General features: G+C 54.6%; 2 protein-coding genes across 2 annotated transcripts; one reads left to right on the top strand and one right to left on the bottom strand.

The window, feature by feature from the left end:
- Nucleotides 1-1,344: 1,344 nt before the first annotated feature.
- Nucleotides 1,345-3,107, bottom strand: LOC150017212 (interferon alpha-inducible protein 27-like protein 2). The gene is made up of 4 exons (XM_090271347.1): nucleotides 3,019-3,107; nucleotides 2,821-2,850; nucleotides 2,158-2,253; nucleotides 1,345-1,566 (listed from the first exon to the last, which is right to left on the bottom strand). The coding sequence occupies exons 1-4, from the start codon at nucleotides 3,023-3,025 to the stop codon at nucleotides 1,364-1,366; spliced, it is 336 nt and encodes a 111-aa protein (XP_090127473.1). The 5' UTR covers nucleotides 3,026-3,107; the 3' UTR covers nucleotides 1,345-1,363.
- Nucleotides 3,108-8,844: 5,737 nt separating this feature from the next.
- LOC150017211 (uncharacterized) lies at nucleotides 8,845-19,270 on the top strand. The gene is made up of 7 exons (XM_090268373.1): nucleotides 8,845-8,867; nucleotides 9,954-10,124; nucleotides 10,372-10,556; nucleotides 10,992-11,123; nucleotides 11,404-11,504; nucleotides 18,266-18,494; nucleotides 19,086-19,270. Exons 1-7 carry the CDS (start codon nucleotides 8,845-8,847, stop codon nucleotides 19,268-19,270), a joined length of 1,026 nt encoding a protein of 341 aa, XP_090124499.1.
- Nucleotides 19,271-19,723: the final 453 nt, after the last annotated feature.

Raw genomic sequence — 19,723 nt, 5'->3', positions numbered from 1 at the left:
GCCTGGTTGCTACCCAGCCGTAAGAATAAACCCCTTGGGTTACTAATTCACTGCTTGATTCTTTTTCTTTCTCCCCTTTCTTTGATGCCTTGGAGAATCTGATAAAAGCTGTGAATCTTTTCCCCCCAAAAGGCACATGTTCTCAAAATAATGCCTCCAACTTCAAGGTGTTCATTGGAGCTCCCAAAGGCCCCTCTTGGAGCCGAAGGTAAGAGCCCCACCTTAACTGGAAGTCCAAGTTCCCCACAGGAAGGGCCCTTGGGTCTGACCTGGACCCAGGAGGATGGACAGGCAGGCCTTCCTTCCTGCTAGGGCCCAGCATGCAGCTCTGCAAGGCTCCCCCCAAGAGCGCCCATCATTCTGGACTCTGTGTCCTGGCCTCCTTCCCCACCCCGCTCACGAAGGTGAGGCCTCCAAGTTCCCAGAGGGCCTGTTTCTATTCCACTTGAGTTTGCAGCCCCACCTCTGGGCTTCCTGGCTCTGACCTGGGTCTCTATCTCTGGCCCCCAGGCTTGGCCTCTACAGCAGGCAGAATCCTAAGCGTGGCTCTCAGCGACCCTTACCCTTGTATACTCCCCAACCTTTGGGTGTGGGTGGTTCCTGTGACTAGGATGGCACTTCACTCCTGTAATTACGCAAAGTTATGTGACAAAGGGAGGTTCCACAAGTGTGTCTGAGACAGGCTAGCAAGAAGCTAGGAAAATTCCTTGGGAAGTGGAACAGGGGAACTGAGGCAGGGAGCTGAACACAATGGCTGAGCAGTTTGTAGCTGGTGTAGATGGTCCCCAGAGCAGAAGGCCTGGCAGGGGCAAAACTGGGAAAACAAGGGCCTTGTCCCCAGGGTAACCTCTTCACCCCTGGCCTTTTCTCCCTGGAGATTACATCTAGGCCCTGCAAATGCCCTGGTTTCCCCTGACAAGGCAGGGCCAGGGGAACGCAAAAAAGGCCAAATTCCTGCACACCCTCTGTCTTAAATCTTTTGCCCCCAAATCCTACATGAGGCAGAAGTGTCCAAATTCCCAGCCAGTCTCGGCTGGTGTCCACCACACACAGTGTCTCTGCCTGGGCCGGGCCATCACCACGCTCACCGTCACCGTACACGTGTGTTATGACCTCTCAGCCCGCGCAGGTCCCGGGCAAGCTGTGCCACAAGCCACCTTAGTTGTTCTCCCTTCTCCAGGTCATCGAAGCCGGTCACGCAGCTTCGGTTGTAATTTCAATCGTCACCTTGGGGTTCCCTCTGACCCTGCCCCTCTCTGCGACGAGGCAGGTTGGGAAAATGGGGAGAACCGGAACCCTCTAATTCACATGCCAGCCAGGGCTGCAAGGAGCAGACACGCGGAGGTATATCGGCACATGCCCTTTATTTCTCAGGGTCCTCTGACCAGAGTGGTGGTTTCGGAGGTTTGCGTTGGGATATATTTTCTCCTGGCTCGTCCCCTTCAGCTCTGGGTGAAGCTGGGGGAGAGGAAGGGGGTTCCTTCTTTGAACCTCCCAGCAAGGCCTCAAAAGCAGACCCAGTGCAGGCCAGGAGGACGTTGGATGACACGGAGAGCCCAGCTGCCCCTGCGGGAGAAGAGCGGGTGAGCATGGGGAGCATGCAGTGGCCAGTGGCCGGGGACCCTCAGGAGGTCTGAGGCCTGAGGCCCAGAGATCCCAGCGGGACCCCTCCTCTAGGTCCTGAGACCTGCAGGCCTCTGCTTTAGGAGAGGATGCTGGGGGCAGCAGAGAGAAGAGACAGGGTGAATTCACGGGGAGTGAGAGACAGAGGGGAGTTGGCCTCAGGGTCCGAGCTACAGGCTCCTCACTTTACACATGAAGTCACTGAGGCTTCATGTGTAAAGGAGGGGACCCAGCAAGGTCTCCCAGGTGTCAGATTTGGGTAGATCTGGACCCACAGCCCAGAAATCACTCACCCTGGGCTCCTTCCCTTCCTCTCCCTCCCAGGACCTCTTCATCCCTCCACTCTGCCCCGAACTTCACTCAGAAGGAGCCAGAAAGAGGACAGCGAGGGAGGGACAAAGGACCCGGGGCTCTGAGGACCTCGGAACTGGAGGTGGGGGACAGGCCTTCCCCTCAGGCTTAGCCTCTGGGCGGAATCCCGTCCTGGCCCCCTGGCCCGATCCTCCACCTCCTCCTGCTGCTCAGGTCACTTACCCACAGACTGCAGAGTAGCCACCAGGCTACCGGCCGCAACCCCGCCCCCGTTGGCGATGGCAGCCGCTGACATCATCTTGGCCGCTAGGGAGGAGGCTGCAAGTCCCGCCCCGGTGAAGCCCGCACGGCCACCACTGCGGGGACCAGGGGCCGGGTCGGGATGTGGGCTCGGGGAGAGCACCCCCTTAGGAATCCCCTGATAGTGTCTGCTCTGAGCATACGGAAGGCAGCAGCTTGGAAACTGGGGCCAAGGTAAAGGAGACAGCGTTGGGGGGCGGGCACAGACGTCCTAGCAGGTCTCCGCATAGCATAGCCCTGGTTGGGTCGCTTAACTTGCTGTGTGCTGCTGGGGACACTGCCCCTCCCTGGGCGCAAGTCTGTGCTCGTGTAAATGTGGAGGGTGAACTACACCTTGGCAGTTTAGCTGCAACCCCCTTTCAAATGCGCTCCTGTCTGCATGCTCATTACATGTAAGCACCAAGGGGCAGCTAGGTCGGCATCCAGGTGGCACTTCCGCGGGAGCACTGCTCTCTGCCCCTGAAAGTCACGCAGGTAGCCCCGGGAGTGGAACCGGTGGGGGGCCAGCCCGCAGAGCGCTGCAGCGCCGGGTCTGTGAAGTCTCCCACCCACCCATCCCGGGATGAAGGCTCCCAGGTAGCTCACCTGCTCCGACTGCCGCAGCAGCCGCTCTCTCTAGGGAGACAAAGTGGGGGGCGGGGGGCGGGGAACGACAGTCAGTTGTTTGCGGGAATGGAGGAAAATAGAGAGCCCTCTGGCCCTTTGTGGGCTGGGCTGGAGCCGGGGGAGGCCAGCCCCCCCCACCCCCCCAGGCCACCACCCCCGGGGGAAGGCAAGACTCACTGATCATGGTGAGGCCTTCCCGGTCCAGGCTCCGCTCAGGAAATGACTCTGCTCCGGGGGGTGTTAGTTCCCAGGCGAACCAATGGGGACACCGCCCGCCCCTTGGGACTCCTCAGGCCGGGCAAAACGCAGGAACGCACGCGCCTTCTGCCCGCCTGCGGGCCTTGGCTCGCCCGTGCACACCCCGCACCCCACTCTCCGGTCTTAGCTCGCCCGCGCCCACCCCGCACCCCACTCGCCAGCCCCCACCCCGCACCTGCTCACAGGTTTTTGCTCGCCCGCCTCTAATCCCCACCCCACTCACCGGTCTACCCACTCCGCCACTGGCTCTCGCGCCCACTGGGGGTTTCCCTTGGGTGGCTTTCCTATTGCTTGATGGCTCTACCGAACAGAGTTTAAAGTACCTGGACATCAAAGCCGGAGGGCTGTGGTTTCAAGTTCCTGTATCCACCCCACCACCTCCACCACCCCCGCCCCCATTTAAAAAGAAAACCTAAGGAGAACAATATTTGGTTTCCCTTCATTTCATTTGAGCGCATTTCCTTTCAGTCTGCTTCACCAAGGCACCCCATACCTGTCACTGTCTGAATGGGGAGCCCAGCCACCCCAAGTTCCAATCAACTTGCTTCCCGCTCCTTTGCAAAGTCCTGATTTTCTTTACCTAGTCATTTAGAGTCCCCCAAGCCTGTTTAATATTCGTCAATAGGATTTTTTTAAGTCGAATTTATTGAGGTGTAATTTACACGAAGTAAAACTCAGCCTTTCAGCGTGCACCTCTATGAGTCTGGAGAAACTTACAGCCCTGGAACTGCCAGCTCAGATATAGGACATTGTCATCACCCATTCATTCCCCCCAGGGACCAATTCTCTCACGCTCCTTTGTAGTGAACGCACCGCAGACAGCAGCACAGCCTAACGTCCGGCGGCACGAAGACCCAGACCAGAATCCAGGCGTGACCACTCACAGCCATGCCGCTTTAGAGACGATGTCTACCCTCTGGGACCCCAAGTTTCCGAATCAGTGAGATGGGAAGGATAATGGAATTTACCCCAGTGCGGCTGTGAGAACGTCACACAGGGCCCGATGCATTTTAAATGCTAAGTCAACGTTTTAAGTCGTTATTACCGCCATTCCCCTTTCTTGGGGTTCCCTTGCTCTTCCATCCACGTGACTCTGATATAGGACCCCACCCCAAGTTTCCTGACCACTCTTCCAGAAGACGCTAAGTGTCTAGGCGGCCTAGTCCTATGTCACACAATAGAAGAGTCACTTGCCACAGATGGCTACTGAGCACTGAAAGCGTGGTTATGCTAAACTGAGAGAGGCTGCAAGTTCAAAACACACACCGGAGTCTGAAAACTTAGTATAAAAAGGAACGTAGGTTATTCTCCGGAGCACCTGAGATCTTAGTTCCACATATGTGGTCAACTTGGCTCAAATAAACTTATAAAAAAAGTAATAAAGTAAATGTGAAATAGCTCACTAATAATTCTACATAAATTACATACTGACATTTTAAAAATATAATTGGTTAAATATGTAACTAAAATGAATTCCACCTCTTCTTCTGTAACTTTTTAACATGGCTCCTAGGAAATTTAAAATTACATTATGGGGCTCACACTATACATATATGTATGCATGTCACTGCTTCGGAGCCTGAGACGGCCCAGGGGCTGAGGAAACTCACTCCTCAATGCCCCAGCCTAACGGTCAGCTCCTGCCCAAATCTGCTGGCCCGGCCACCTACCAGGCATGACAGTAAGCTCACCAACACCCCAGAAGCCCTTTTGATCTCTGGCCACCCTGTCCAGAGAGTAAGGCACGCTGTCCTTACGCTAATGCAGACCTACTCTCCGGACGGCTGATCTCAGCCCCGCTGTCACCAGGAGCCACTCAGAACAGGAAAAAACTGCCAGTTGCAGGTCACTTACGACCGACCGCTGTAAAGTTTCGCTGCTGCAGCATTTACATTTAACCCCCAGAGCAGAAGCAGCAGGTGCTGCTGTCACCTCCCTTTTATAACGGGGCCTGTCCTGCTCAGAGACATAAAGTGACGCCTCCGGTACCGGTCAGTAACTGGCCGGTTGCCACACCACGCTGGCGACTCGGACACCTCACCTGACCCTTACGCGGCCCCACTCCCAGCAGCCCCACCCCACCCCCCACCAGCCTGATCGCAGCCACACGGGCCAGACCCAGAAGCACCGCGCCCTGGCCGGAGCAGGGTGCCCTTACCTGTCTCAGCAGCCCCGAGGACATCCAGTTTGTCACGGATGGCGGGTGCCAGGGTCAGAGCTTGGATCGGGGTGGGCGCAGAGAAGCCTAGAAAGCTGAGCGCTCGCAGAACTGGCTTGGGCACGAACAGATCCTTCCACGCCGACACGTCTGCCTTCTGGTCGCGCACTTCAGCCATCCACGTCTTCGCTTTTTTGGGCACCTTCACAGTGGGGCCCTGGGAAGGCGCCCGGGGTTTTTTCCCTTTCTTTTTCTTCTTTTTCGGAACAGCTGGGGCCGCGCTGCCTGATGCCCCCTCCCCTAGCTCCAGATCGGGACCAACTGTGCCTTCTCCCTGGGGCTCTGGCTCGGCATCGCTGACCTCAGACCCTTTCTGGGCACCGGTTCCTGCAGTTTCGGCAGCTTTACTCTTCTTCAACTTCATTTTTTTCTTGGAGGAGCTACACTCTCCTTCCTCCCATCCTTCCGGAACAGCTTGGGCCTTTCTCTTCTTGGGCTCCTCCTTTGCGAAGAGACTGGAGGAATTCTTACCGGGGGAGACCAACCGGTAATCGGTCAGCTCCTCAAAGCACACCAGGTCGTCCATCTGTCCGTCTGCAAACACGTTTGGGTCGATCTTCACCTGCTTCCACTTTCCGACGACTTTGATCCCCTGCGTCTGAAAGCGGCCGTAGCTTTGCGACTTTGGCCTGGATTTTGGCTCCTTCAACTTCATGGTTGCTGAAAAGGAGAAACGTTCCGTGAGGTCGGACGCTGAGACGCACAGGGCCCCGAGGCGACGACCACCTTCTGGGCAGCCTGCCCTCTCGCAGGCCCTGCAGACAGGAGGACAGGACGCAAAGATAGCTCTAACCCGGGGGCTCCACACCCCTATCAGCCTGTACGTGGGGTGCTATTTTCCGCAGCTTTTTCATGCCTCCCCTGTTGTTCGCAGATGGTGAGGGCAGGTCGGCCTGACTAAAAGCCCAGGCTTGAACCACCAAGCCAAACCGGCTCCTTTGTTATATGCAGGGAAATCAGCTTCACAGTCTGGGCGGCCTGTCCCGTTTACCGCCTGGTGACCTTGGGAAGCCCCAAAGCAGTGGTTCGCAGCCTTTTTGGCTCCAGGGACCAGTTTTGCGGAAAACCGTTTTTCTGGCGGCGGGGCTGGTTTCGGGCACATTACATTTACTGTGCACTTTATTTCTGTTCTTACACTGTAATATATAATGAAATAATTATACAACTCACTATAATGCAGAACCAGTGGGAGCCCTGCCCTTGTTTTCCTGCAACTACACGGTCCCATCTGGGAGTGATGGGAGACAAGGACACCCGAAGTGTGTTGCTTACTTATGTTCAGTCTGACTCTGTAAGCTTGTTTTGGTTGCTGTCACTGCAGAAAACCCTGCTTCGCAAAGACAGGATGTTGGAAATGGAAGCAGGCTTTTCAGGGCTCCCGTGGCAATCTCAGGGTATTCCGCCTTAACTTTAATCGGAACGTATGGAGATTTGAAGTTGTCTCCAACATACTTTTAAGGCCACCGTCGTTTGCGATCTCAAGCAGCTGATCTTCTTCTAGCACGAAGTCGATTCAGCTGGCTTATTCACAAATGGGTCACGGGTCCATTCCTTTGCAGTTCGAGGGTCTTTTGTGGTTGGGAAGTAATGCTCAAACTCTTGAAAGCTGAGACAGGTGATCGTGTGCCAGCCGGGAGAAAGATGGCCCTGGCTCAGTCTCTTTCAAAATCTCTGCTAATGTTTGAAGCATGTCAAAAATCCCAGTGTCACTCATCACCTCCATAATTCCAGTGTTTGGCTTTGAATGCAGCCCCTTCATTTGCTGACTTAAACACAGTTGTCGCTCTCCCCTGAAGTGACATTGTGTTCATTGAGCAAGTTGAATATGTCACCCAAGTAAGCAAGTTTGGCAACCCATTCTGTGTCACCGAAATGTGCTGCCAGCAGTAACTTCTCTAAAAGAAATCTCTGGAGCGGCTATTGTGACTCAAAAACTCTTGCCAATGACCCACCTTTACAAAGACATCTCACTTCTGTGTATAAGAGAAGACATGTGTGCTCTGTGTCCATCTCACAGAGCTGTGCAAATAGGTGTGAGTTAAGGCCATGTACTTTAATGTGGTTGGTCATTTTAATCACATCATGCAAAACGTTCAGTTCAGGTGACAGTTTTTGGCTAGCCAGCATTTCACTGTGGATGACACAGTGCGTAGACTCACATTCAAAAGCGACCTCTTTGACCCGAGCAGTGAAACCAGAAAGCTATCCAGTCACGGCAGCCTCTCCATCAGTCCATGTACCGACACAAAGTGACCAGTTCAGTTTTCCCAATATGTAACCATTCAAAGACTTGAATACTTCTGCAGCTGTGGCATTGGTGGGCAACAAAAGGGCACATAGCATGTCCTCATGCACCTCCTCCTGAAAAATATATTGCACAAAAACAAGCATTGTTGCCTTGTTGTCAGCATCAGTAGACTTGCCGACCTGGATTGCGTGCCACAGTGACTCACTAATCCTCTCCGAACGATCATGCCTCAGTACCCTCTACTGTTTTCTCAATTTGTCTAATTATGGTGGTAGCCAAAAGAGGGACTCGTGCCATCTTTTGAACTACAGCCTCTCCTAAAAGTTCACGACAAACGTCCTTAGCAGCAGGCAGGATCAACTCCTCACCAGTGGTAAAGCGCTTCTTAGCTTTAGCCACTGCAGTTAGCCACTAAGAATGATGCTCTCAGTGCAGACGCGTCTGATGAAGTGGTGGCCTTCAGTAATCGCTTCTGTTCTTAGTGGCCACGTTATTTTTTCTTTTGAAAAATTCCAAAGGCTTGTCTTTGAATTCAGGGCGCTTGGTGTCCAAGTGGTGAAGCAGTTTTGAAGGCTTCATGGCTTCGTTGGACAGCTGGTCGCCCCATGTTACACAAAGTGAGCTTGCAGAATGGGAACCACCTGCTGCAACGAACCCGTGATTTAAGTAGGACTCTTGCTATTTTCTTTTAAACGAAGCTTCCTTTCTGGTGGCAGTTGTAGAGTCTCCTGCTCTCTCATCATTGGGTCTTTCCCCCTTTTCAAAGAAGCTCGCCAGCGACATTTGGTTTTTACTCACTTTGGCTGGGGCCAGCTTGTGGGCTTACCAAAACTGTGACTGAGACAAGTGCGTGGTGCCGGAAAGAGGCAGGCCACGCACGGACTCAAGTTTAAGTGTCGGATTCTGACTTAAAGCCTGCCACCAGGTGTAACTGTACAATTGAAGTACATCAACTCACTTGCCACTGAAAAGCTTGCCACCAGATGCAGCTTAATTGTCATTTGCCACTCACTGATGGGGTTTTGATACGAATCTGCAAGGAGTTGATTTATTATGGTCTCTGTGCAGTCAAACCTCCCGGCTAATGGTCATCTGTGTCTGCAGCTGCTCCCCAGCACGAGCATCACCGCCTCGGCTCCGCCTCAGACCACCAGGCATTGGATTCCCACGAGCTGTAGGTCCCGCGCATGCGCAGTCCCCAGTAGGGGCTGCGCTGCTGTGAGAATCTAATGCTGCCAATGATCTGACAGGAGGCGCAGCCCAGGTGGTAGTGCGAGCGATGGGGAGCGGCTGTAAATACAGGTGACGCTTCCATTGCTCTCCCGCCGCTCACCTCCTACTCTGTGGCCCGGTTCTGTGATCTGTGGCCCAGGGTTGGGGACCCCTGTCCTAAAGGACTATGGGGGAAATCACCAAACTTAGGTCAAGCGAGCCTCCCTATCCCCTTACAGCCACCATGGGACAGAACTTAACTCGTTTCTTGGGGGAACTTGCCAGTGTGTCCCCAAGAGGCTGGGTGGTGTAGAGCCTGTGTTCTAGTGGTGCCCGAGGAAGTCTGATGACAAGACTGGAGCTGTCCCAATGGCAGGGTGAGGAGGAAGGGCTGCATGTGCCTCGATGGAGGGACAAAGATTCCCATCTCCTCTGGGCCAGTTACACACCTTGGGGGGTGAGCTCTGGCTGTTAAGCTTTTGCACTGATAGTTGAACTGTTCCAAAGGGATTTAACATGGCGGCTTGGATAATGGGAAGCAAAGGGGTAAGTGACCATGAATAAGCCCTTGTGGGATCAGGATACGTGGAAAGATATTTGGGTCCACCTGTAAGGACCTGAGGTCATCCTGTTTTCCACATCCTGGCTCGTAAGGCACTGACACCCCCTGGCAGTCAAGAAGCTGATGCCCTAGCTCCAGCACCAGCAGGTACAGCGGATCGGATGTGTAAAAGAGCCACCACTGCGTTATCTGGGATGGCAGATTGCCCTTGAAATACAGTGACTTGGATAATGCAGTAGCAGCATGTCCTGTGTGCTCGAAACACCACCAAAGGCAGCTACCAAAGGAGTCTGGAGCCACCCACCAGCACTCCCAATTAGCGAATGATTAAATTGATTATATTGGCTCCCGCCCTGCGAGTGGTTTATACGGACATTGAGTCTGATTTAACCCAAGCTTTACCCTGTTGCCATGCAATCCAGGTAGCCACCATTAAGGGGATTAGAGAGCCGAGTATCAGATTAGATCATCGGGAAGACCAGCTCACACTCACCCCATCTTCGCATTAGCAAGGCAAAGGTGAGGTCTACCTGGCTCTAAGCTTAGAATGAGAGTGACTCATCAGGTTCATTTGAGCCTTGGTGTTGCACATCATCCAGGGTGTGACTATTTAGCCTACTGGAGTCCTCGGAAGCCTCGCTACACCCAGGACTTCTGACACTGCTCTGCCTTCTCAGGCAATTACTTCCCAAGGGAGGCAGGGGCCTGGGAAGTGGCAAAGGTGAGACTCCGCTCTTACCATCTCTCTTTGCTGCCATCCAGGGCTACTGTCACTGTGATTGGAGGTGAGTGTGCTGGGGAGGGCTTTGAGCCCACACTGACCCTGAGACTTTGGAAGCAACTGGTCTTGTTCCAACCCAGGTTACTCTCAAGCCCTGAGACTTAGGCTGGGGAGGGGGCAGTGGTTAGGGGACAGAGAGGAATAGAAGCCTGGGGATCAAGAAGCCAGGCAAAGTCATTCACTTAAAAAGCTGGAGTCTGTGCAGATTTGGGGGATGTGCAGGAAATGGCCCACAGGCTGCTATAGAACAGACGGCTGGGCTCCGGGCAGAGAGGTGCCCACTTCTTCCCCCAGTCCATTACAAATCAGGTACAGCACTTCTGTTTTCAGTCTGTGTCTGGGAAAGGCGGTGGTTCCACCAAGATGTCAGCTAAAGCCATAGAGGATGGGGAAGGATTTGCCCTGGATGCCCTCCTGCAGGAGTCTCAGTCGGATGGTGAGTGCCCTCAGGGAGGCAGTGGAGGGCCAGGCGGCCCGGGGCTTGGGGTGCGTGGCCCAGAGCACAGGGGGGTCTGCGTTCCAGCATGAAGGCACCAGCAAGGTGCATAGTATCTGAGTGAGTCTGTTCCCTCCTGGGCCTGAGCCTGCCCCTCTGTGAAGTGAGGGACCTGCCAGCTCTCAGTTGGTGGCCAGGTTTCCCCCCCACCCCGTCTTCTCCTCGGGTTCATCTCCAGGCATTCCCATCACTTCTCAGTGCAGCTGCCGCTGAAGTCCCCTCCCCGGATCGGAGTTCTTGAGAGCTTCCGGAAGTGGCAGAGGGTGCTCTGTGGTGCCTCTGGCCCTCATGCCCTCCTCAGGGGCCTGGGGGCAGCGGTCTTTGGTCCCACAGCTGCCTACCCACTGTGTGCTCCCCCCTCTGCTTCTTCTCCAGAGGAGGAAGAGGCCTCCCAGCCATCCTCTGCTGGTTCTACTCCTGGGGGAACCCCATCAGGGCCTGAGGGACCTGGCTCCGACCCCACGGACCCAGCCAAACATGGAGGAAGGAAGTTCTCCCGTGCTGCAAGTAATTGATCCCTGGGTGCCTATCAGCCCCCCACCCCCGCCACTGCTCAGCTCAGCCTTCTAAATTGTCTACATTAAGGCACACGTCCCGGTGGAGCCTCCACTATCCCCACGTTGCCGGCAGAGGGGCACGTGTATTTGGGCAATGACGTCAGTGATGCACGAGAGTCAGAGGGAGGCACTCCAGGTTCTGGCTCTGCGGCTGACTTGCTGAGTGACAGACCCCAAGCTGTCCCTTAGCCTTGATCAGTTTTACCTCTGAGTGCAGGCCTGCTGCTCAGGCTCCGGCCCAGCAGTGGGCACAGGCTCGGGCCTGGCTCTTTGCCAGTGCAAGTCCACTGCCCGTGCCCTGACTTGCTGGCCCCACGCACCCAAGGCCGGGGTGAGTTTCATTTCTCCCATGGCTCCTCCCTTGAGGCACTGGGGCCTGGTTGATGATTTGCTCCCAGGACACACTCTTGTAGAGCAGCCTTACCTCTAAGGCAGGGCCAGTCCAGGGACAGAGAAGCAAAAGGTCCATTCTGGGTTTGTTGTTGGTTTTTTTGTTTTTTGTTTTTGTTTTTGTTTTTGGTGGCAGAATGCACATTAACATAAAATTTGCCAACTTAGCCACTTTTAAGCAGACAGGTCCATAGTGTTGATTACCGTATATTTACACTGGTGTGTTTGTGACCCATCTTCGGAACTCTTCATCTCCCCAAACTGAAACTCTACACATTCAGCACTAACTCCCCATTCCTTCCTCCTCCCAGCCCCTGGCAGCCACCTTTCTATTTTCTGTCTATGAATTTGACTACTCGAGGGATTTCATATGAGTGGTGTTGATGTAAGACATGTCCAAACCTGTAGAGAATTTATATAAGAATTTATATGAGTCACACTGACAACATATGCCAGGAGGCAAGGCCTCAGTTGTTGCTGAAATAAGTTTTTTCAGCATCCTTCGTGCATTTGAAATTAAGGAGGGGATGTAAGGAAGACTGTAGAAAGCCAGGTGGGGCCTGGATTTCAGGATGGTTAACAAGATTGTGTGCTCTCTTGAGGGTTAAGACTCCTTTCAGGGGTATTAATTCTGGTATTGCAAAGGCGTGTTAACCTTGATACACCAGACTAAAGGACGCTGGCTGGCTGAAAACCCTTCACTGAAGGAGTTATAGGCCTGAGGCATGACTCCCCAGCGTAACCTGCCCAGTTAGGAATTTATGATCAAGTCACCCTGTGCAGTTGCTTTCCATAGAAAGCAACAGTGGGATCCACAGTGGAATCACACAATATTTGTCTTCTTTTGTGATTGGCTTATTTCACTGAGCATGTCTCAAGGCTCAGCCATGTGTCAGAATTTCCCTCCACTTTAAGGCTGAACAATATTCCACTGCATATAGACACCACATTTTGTTTATCCTTTCATCCATCCGGGGACACTGGGGTTGCTTCCGCCTCTTGGCTATTATGAATAATGCTGCTATGGACTTGGAGCGCAGGCACCTCTGTAGGGCCCTGCTTTCAATTCCTTTGGGTGTTTACCCAGAAGTGGGATTGCTGGGTCATAGAGCACTCCCTTTTCATTGTTTCTGGAACCGCCATATTGTTTCCCACAGCGGCTGCATCATTTTATGCTCTCACCAGCGGCGCATAGGGTTCCAGTTCCTCCACATCCTAGCCAATGCTTGGATGAAATGATATCTTACTCTGGTTTTGATGTGTATTTCCCTAGTGATTAGGGATGCTGAGCATCTCCTATGTATATTGGCCATTTGTATATCTTCTTTGGAGAAGTGTCTATTCACATTTTGCCCATTTTTAGGTTGGATTATTTGGGTATTCTGTTGTTGTAGAATTCATTATACATTCTGAATATTAACTCTTTATCAGAGCTATGATTTGCAGGTTGCTTTTCCACTCTGTTGCGTGTGTCCTGCCTTAATCAGTTAGCACGGCTGGAACAAAACGCCATAGACCAGTGGATTATGAACAACAGAAATTTAGTTCTCACAGTTCTGGAGGGCAGGAAGTCCAAGATCAAGGCTCCCGCAGACCAGTGTCTGGTGAGGGCGCACTTCCTGGACAGCCATTTTTTTGTTGTAACCTCACGTGGTGGAGGGAACAAAGGGACTCTCTCGGGTCACTTTTATAAGGGAACTCATCCCAGTCACGAGGGCTCTGTCCTCACGAGCTAGTCTCTTCCCAAAGGTCCTACCTTGTAACACCACACGTTGGACACAGTATGTTTCATGCTGTGAATTGGGAACACAACATTCAGACTATAGCGTGTCCTTTGATGCACAGAGGTGCACTCTTGATCCAGATTTCGTTCTCCGAAATACCCATTCAGCACTGCCTTGCTCGCAGGCCTGTGGCTGGAACTAGGGTGGTAGCAATGAATGAGGCTTGGTCCTTGACCTTGGAGAGCTCAAAATCTAGCAGGGGAGACAGACCAGCATTGCCTGTGGGCAATTCTGTGGCAGAAAAGGAGCGTAATAGACTCATACTTGGCGTCTATAGGTGGAGGCAGCCGAGGGATTGGGACTCTGTGGTCAGGGCAGGCTCCTGGAGGTGGCAAAGTCCTGAAAATCTGCCTGGATTTGACATGAAAAAGGTTGGAAGCCAAGCGCCAGGGAGCGGCTTCTATCCTTGCCTTAGGATAGCACAGCAGTGAGCTTGGGGAGGAAAGCAGGAGCCAGCTCTCTCGTCCTGGTTAAAGAGGTGGGCTTATTGTGCCGCGGGGCGCGGGGCGGGTGTGGGGCTTCAATAGCACGGCCCTTCCCTGTACCCCTGTGTAGTGTCCATGTCATTGATCATGGGCGGTGGGAGGTGATGCTGACCAGGGTGGCAGTGGTGGAGGTAATAGGGGTGGTCAGATCCTGGACCTGCATTAAAGGTGGAACCAACAGGAGTGCTAACGGCTGGATGTGGAGTGAGACCGGAGGAGGAGCGTCTAGGGTGAGTCCACGACCTTGGCTGCTGAGGGAACGGCGCCAGGCTGAGTGGAAGCTCGGGGGCCAGAGCAGAGGCGGGGGACAGCAAGGAGGCTGCCGCACTCATCCTGGTGGCGGCGTGGCCCGTGATGGGAGAGGCAAACAATGGTCAGACTGGATACTTCCAAGGTTAGTCAGCAGGATTTGCAGATGGGCTGGTGTGCAGAGAGGGAAACTGGGCAAGATCGACTCGTGGGTGCTGACGCTGGCCTCCTGAAAGCCTGGGGCTGCCTTTCACGGAGATGGAACAGCTGGAAGGGGAATGAGTCCAGCTTGCCACGTGGCATGTCTGAGGTGCTTCTCAGACACCCACGTGGACTTGCTGAGTAGGTCTGGGCTGGACGTATCAGAATTCAGGTGGCCCTGAAAGTCATGGGGCTGGTGAGGGCACCCAGCAGTGGAGCTGAAGCAGAGCAGGGGTCTGAGGACTGAGTCCCTGGACATGACGCCGTCAGAGATCCGAGCAATGAGAGGAGAGGGGACCGAGAAGGAGAGGCAGGTGTGGCAGGAAGAGACGTGGGGAAAAGTGACTCCTGAAGGCCTGATGAGGAGAACGTTTCCTAGGGCAGCCATAAACACACGTGGTGGCTTAAAACAACAGAAACGCGCTCTCCCACGGTTCTGGAGGCTAGAAATCCCAAATCAAGGTGTCTTCTAGGGCTCAGGGGGAGACTCTACCCCATGCCTGTTCTAGCTTCTGGTGGCTGCCGGAAATCCTTGATGTCCCTTGGTGTGTGGCTGCATCACTCCAGTCTGTCTTCGTCTTCACATGTCCAGGTGCCTAACCGCTGTGGCATTCTGCCTCGCCCTCCATGCAGAAAAGGATTTCACAGAGCTTTGCCATGAGGAATGGATCAAAGTGAGGTGGCCATTGCAGGAAGCTGTGGTGCAGAGGGAGAGGCTGCCTTTGTTCTTCAGCTGGGGGGCGTGGTAGAGCCTGGTGGGATGCCCTTGGAAGTGGTCCAGGACAGAGGGAGACTGATAGCGCAGAAGCAAGGGGGGAATGCCGGAGGAGCAAGGGGGAAATGCCGGAGGAGCAAGGGGGGAACGCCCAGGAGCACCCCCTTGATTGGAGGGAGCAGGTGAGCCCAGCACACAGGCAGCCAGGAGCAGGCACTGCTCCACACAGAAGCAGGGGTCCAGAGGAGGGGGCGGTAGACTTGGTGATGGAAGGGAGGGTGCAGAAGTTGTCTTCTGGTTGCCTGGATTTCCTTGGTGAAGTAGGGAGCTGGGAGAAGCAGGATGGTGGAGCAGCGGCCTGCTCGGAGATCGGGGAGAAGCTGTGAATGCTGGGTGTTCTCAGAGAGCGGGGGAGTGACAAGAGCAGGAACACTTGGTGGGGTTGAGCCCAGGAGATGAAGAGGAGGGGAGGGCATTAAGGGTCTGCGAGGGGCACTTGTGGTGAGTGGGTATGGAATCTACCTGGGTGAAGAGGGCACAGAGGATGGGGGATGAATGAGGGGTCGTGTTGTGGGTTATACTAAGTCCCCTCAAAATTATACGTGCGATCCTAACCCACAGTACTTGTGCATGTGACTGTAGGTGTAATAAAGATGTAAACTGAGGCCCTGGGGAGGTAGCTCAGGTGGTCAGAGTGTGGTCCTGATAGGCCAGGGTTGCGGCTTTGATCCCAGTCAGAGCACATGCGAGCAACAACAAATGAATGCAGATGTGAGTGGAACAATGAATCAATGTCTCTCCCTCCCAACCTCCCTCCCTCTCTCTTTCTTGTCAATAAATCTTTTCAAAAAGTAGAGGTTAGCGCTGAAACTGCACTAAAGTATTTTTAATAGATGTATGTTGAGATGAAGTCACATTGGACTAGGGTATGACATGTGTCCTTATGAGAAGAGAAGGACACAGGGAGAAGGCCATGTGAAGACAGAAGCAGAGACGGGAGTGATGCCGCCATAAGCCAAGGATTCCTGGCAGCCACTACAAGCTAAGAAGAGGCAGAAGAGGAAACCCCCCCAGAGCCTTCGCAGGGAACACAGCCCTGCTGACACCTTAAAACTCAGGTGTCTCGCCTCCAGAACTAGAATATGAGAGAATGAACGCCCGGCTTGTAGTAATTGGTTACTGCAGCCACAGGAAACTGACACAGATATTGGAAAGGCCAGTGTGAAGAATTGGTCAAGGCTGTGCTAGAATCAGAATCTGCAAAGGGAAGAGGTGAGAGTGTCTAGGGCGCTGCTGGGTGCTGGCAATAGAGAGGAGGCAGTTCTTGTTAATAACGAGGTCGAAGGCAGCGCTGTCCAGCAGAACTTCCTGCAGTAACGAGCATGTTCTCTGCACCGTCCAACACGGTGGCCGGTGGCTGCTAGCCACGTGTGATGTTGGAGCGTTGGAGATGTGGCTAGGACAATGGAGGAACTGAGTTTTAAATTTTCTTTTCTTTTAGCCGATTAAGATATAAATCGCCAAGTGTGGCCGGCGGTTACTGTAGGGGGCAGCGTGGGCCCAGGGTACGACGGTGTGGGGTATAGAGATGAAGATTTTGGGAAGTGAGTTTGTTGGAAACATCACCCCTGCTGAAATGGAAACCATCAAGGCAGGTCAGGAGTGGAGAGACAGGCGACGATGCGCCAGGAGCTACAATCTCCAGGAAATGGCTGGGTGTGCCCTGAAGACCACCGAGGCTGATTCTGCACCTTCTGTCCCATGCCTGGGACCAATGCTGCTCCTTGCGGGGACCTGGCTGAGGGCACTGCTGCAGGCCCCGAAATCTCCAGAACTCCTGGTCCCAGCTGTCCAAACGCTGCAGTCCGGGTCCCTGTCAGATGTCCCTGCCAGGCCCAGGCACTATAAGCAGTTCACTGTGGGCCAGCTGTGCTCTGCCCAGTGTGACAAGGGGTTCCTGCCACAGGAAGCAGGGTGACTTCGGGTGGGGGAGTTGGGGATGCTTCCTGCAGAAGGGGACAGGGAGGCTGAGCCCTGGAGGGTGGACGGCTTTCGCTCCAGCCTCTGGCCTGGGATGGGTTTGCGAAAGAGGGAGAGAACAGTTTGATTAATCCCACTGCAAATAAAAACAGCTTTTCTTGCTTTTTTTTTTTTTTTTTTTTTTTTTTTTTTGAGAAAATGATGCCTAATGCATTGGCTTCAAAGAGCAGGGCGGAGCCTCCCCCACCTGGAGCAGCACAGAGCTCTGGGCCTCCTGCGCCCTCTGCTGCGTGCTCAATAAATCAGACTTCTCAGAAAAGCGGGCGGGGGCTGTTCTCTCCTCCCATCCAGCTCCAGAGCACCCTTCCCACAGCGGACATCAGTGGAAAATGCAGGGGTGCGGGGTGGGGACAGTGCCGTGTGCTCACACATGTTCTTTGTGTCTCCAGAAATGGCAGCTATGGCTGTGACTGGCGGAGGTAAGTCTCTCTGGGAAGGAGCTCAAGCCCCCGTCTGCCCCTGGCCCTAGGCCTCTGGGAGGAACCTTCCTTGGCCAAGCCCAGCCCCAAGTGTAAACCTGCGATCCTGGGTCCCCAGAAAGCAGGGCCGTGAGGTCCTCCTGAGGGCTGTCGGAATTCGTAAGCTGAGCTGTGTCTGGTTTCTGGCAACTGCTCTGCGGGCCCTGGTAGCTCCTCCAGTGACCCCAGAGGCTTCCAGCTGTGCTCTAGAGCAGCGTCCTCCCATACAGTGGCCAGAATCAAAGAAGATAAAAACATTTCTGTCACAGTAGCCACCTCTCCATGCTCAACAGCCACATGTGGCTATGTGTGGTATTGGACAGAGCAGGTACAGAGCGTTTTCATCGTTGAAGAATGTTCTGTGACTGCTCTGGAGTTGGAAGGGAGGAGGGAGGAGCTCCCCTGCCCCGCCACTGCTGCGGGGCCCCGAGGGGCAGCGTCTGCCCGCACCCATCATCCCTTGAAAAGAGCAGCTCTGGTGTTGTCTTTGTGCCTGGGCGGGGGGAGCACTGTGTTCCCTGCCAAAGGGAGAAGCCTGGAGCCCACTGCTCCTTGCAGCTTAATTTATTGCCCACAAGGGCCGCTGAGGCCCAGGTGGGCAACAGCCCTTGGGTGTCACAGCAAAACGGGGACCCAAACAGGCCTGGGGTCCAGTTCTCCTGGGAGCCTGTCCGCTCGCTATGCACATGTACAGCCTTCCTTTGTGTGGGGTCCCTATCCCTGCCCTGTGACTCTCTCAAGGGCAAAGCAGATCCCCCGTTTACCCCCAGGAAGATGTCAGGGAGACCGGGATCAGTCTGTCCCATGGGGCCAATCTCAGATTCCTGTTCCCCGCAGTGGTGGCCATGGGAGCGGTGCCCGTGGTGCTGGGCGCTGCGGGCTTCACCGGGGTGGGAATCGCAGCCTCCTCCCTAGCGGCCAAGATGATGTCAGCGGCTGCCGTCGCCAACGGGGGCGGGGTTGCGGCCGGTAGCCTGGTGGCTACTCTGCAGTCTGTGGGTAAGTGACCTGAGCAGCAGGAGGAGGTGGAGGATCGGGCCAGGGGGCCAGGACGGGATTCCGCCCAGAGGCTAAGCCTGAGGGAAGGGCCTGCCCCCCACCTCCCGTTCCGAGGTCCTCAAAGCCCCGGGTCCTTTGTCCCTCCCTCGCTGTCCTCTTTCTGGCTCCTTCTGAGTGAAGTTCGGGGCAGAGTGGAGGGATGAAGAGGTCCTGGGAGGGAGAGGAAGGGAAGGAGCCCAGGGTGAGTGATTTCTGTGCTGTGGGTCCAGATCTACCCAAATCTGACACCTGGGAGACCTTGCTGGGTCCCCTCCTTTACACATGAAGCCTCAGTGACTTCATGTGTAAAGTGAGGCGCCTGTAGCTCGGACCCTGAGGCCAACTCCCCTCTGTCTCTCACTCCCCGTGAATTCACCCTGTCTCTTCTCTCTGCTGCCCCCAGCATCCTCTCCTAAAGCAGAGGCCTGCAGGTCTCAGGACCTAGAGGAGGGGTCCCGCTGGGATCTCTGGGCCTCAGGCCTCAGACCTCCTGAGGGTCCCCGGCCACTGGCCACTGCATGCTCCCCATGCTCACCCGCTCTTCTCCCGCAGGGGCAGCTGGGCTCTCCGTGTCATCCAACGTCCTCCTGGCCTGCACTGGGTCTGCTTTTGAGGCCTTGCTGGGAGGTTCAAAGAAGGAACCCCCTTCCTCTCCCCCAGCTTCACCCAGAGCTGAAGGGGACGAGCCAGGAGAAAATATATCCCAACGCAAACCTCCGAAACTACCACTCTGGTGAGAGGACCCTGAGAAATAAAGGGCATGTGCCGATATACCTCCGCGTGTCTGCTCCTTGCAGCCCTGGCTGGCATGTGAATTAGAGGGTTCCGGTTCTCCCCATTTTCCCAACCTGCCTCGTCGCAGAGAGGGGCAGGGTCAGAGGGAACCCCAAGGTGACGATTGAAATTACAACCGAAGCTGCGTGACCGGCTTCGATGACCTGGAGAGGGGAGAACAACTAAGGTGGCTTGTGGCACAGCTTGCCCGGGACCTGCGCGGGCTGAGAGGTCATAACACACGTGTACGGTGACGGTGAGCGTGGTGATGGCCCGGCCCAGGCAGAGACACTGTGTGTGGTGGACACCAGCCGAGACTGGCTGGGAATTTGGACACTTCTGCCTCATGTAGGATTTGGGGGCAAAAGATTTAAGACAGAGGGTGTGCAGGAATTTGGCCTTTTTTGCGTTCCCCT

The sequence above is a fragment of the Furipterus horrens genome, unplaced genomic scaffold (assembly GCF_987537825.1).
Source record: "Furipterus horrens unplaced genomic scaffold, mFurHor1.1.pri manual_scaffold_3, whole genome shotgun sequence".
NCBI classification, from domain to species: domain Eukaryota; kingdom Metazoa; phylum Chordata; class Mammalia; order Chiroptera; family Furipteridae; genus Furipterus; species Furipterus horrens.
The sequence above is the reverse complement of the archived record's forward strand: the minus strand, read 5'-3'. Positions and strand labels throughout refer to the sequence as shown.

Coding starts and splice junctions, on each gene's coding strand:
- LOC150017212 (XM_090271347.1), bottom strand. Junction 2,254..2,820: donor TGCTGCGGCAGTCGGAGCAG/GTGAGCTACCTG, acceptor CGGGACTTGCAG/CCTCCTCCCTAGCGGCCAAG. Junction 1,567..2,157: donor GGCTACTCTGCAGTCTGTGG/GTAAGTGACCTG, acceptor CTTCTCCCGCAG/GGGCAGCTGGGCTCTCCGTG.
- LOC150017211 (XM_090268373.1), top strand. CDS start 8,845: ATGGGGAGCGGCTGTAAATACAG. Junction 10,557..10,991: donor GCAGGAGTCTCAGTCGGATG/GTGAGTGCCCTC, acceptor CTTCTTCTCCAG/AGGAGGAAGAGGCCTCCCAG. Junction 11,124..11,403: donor GAAGTTCTCCCGTGCTGCAA/GTAATTGATCCC, acceptor CCTGCTGCTCAG/GCTCCGGCCCAGCAGTGGGC.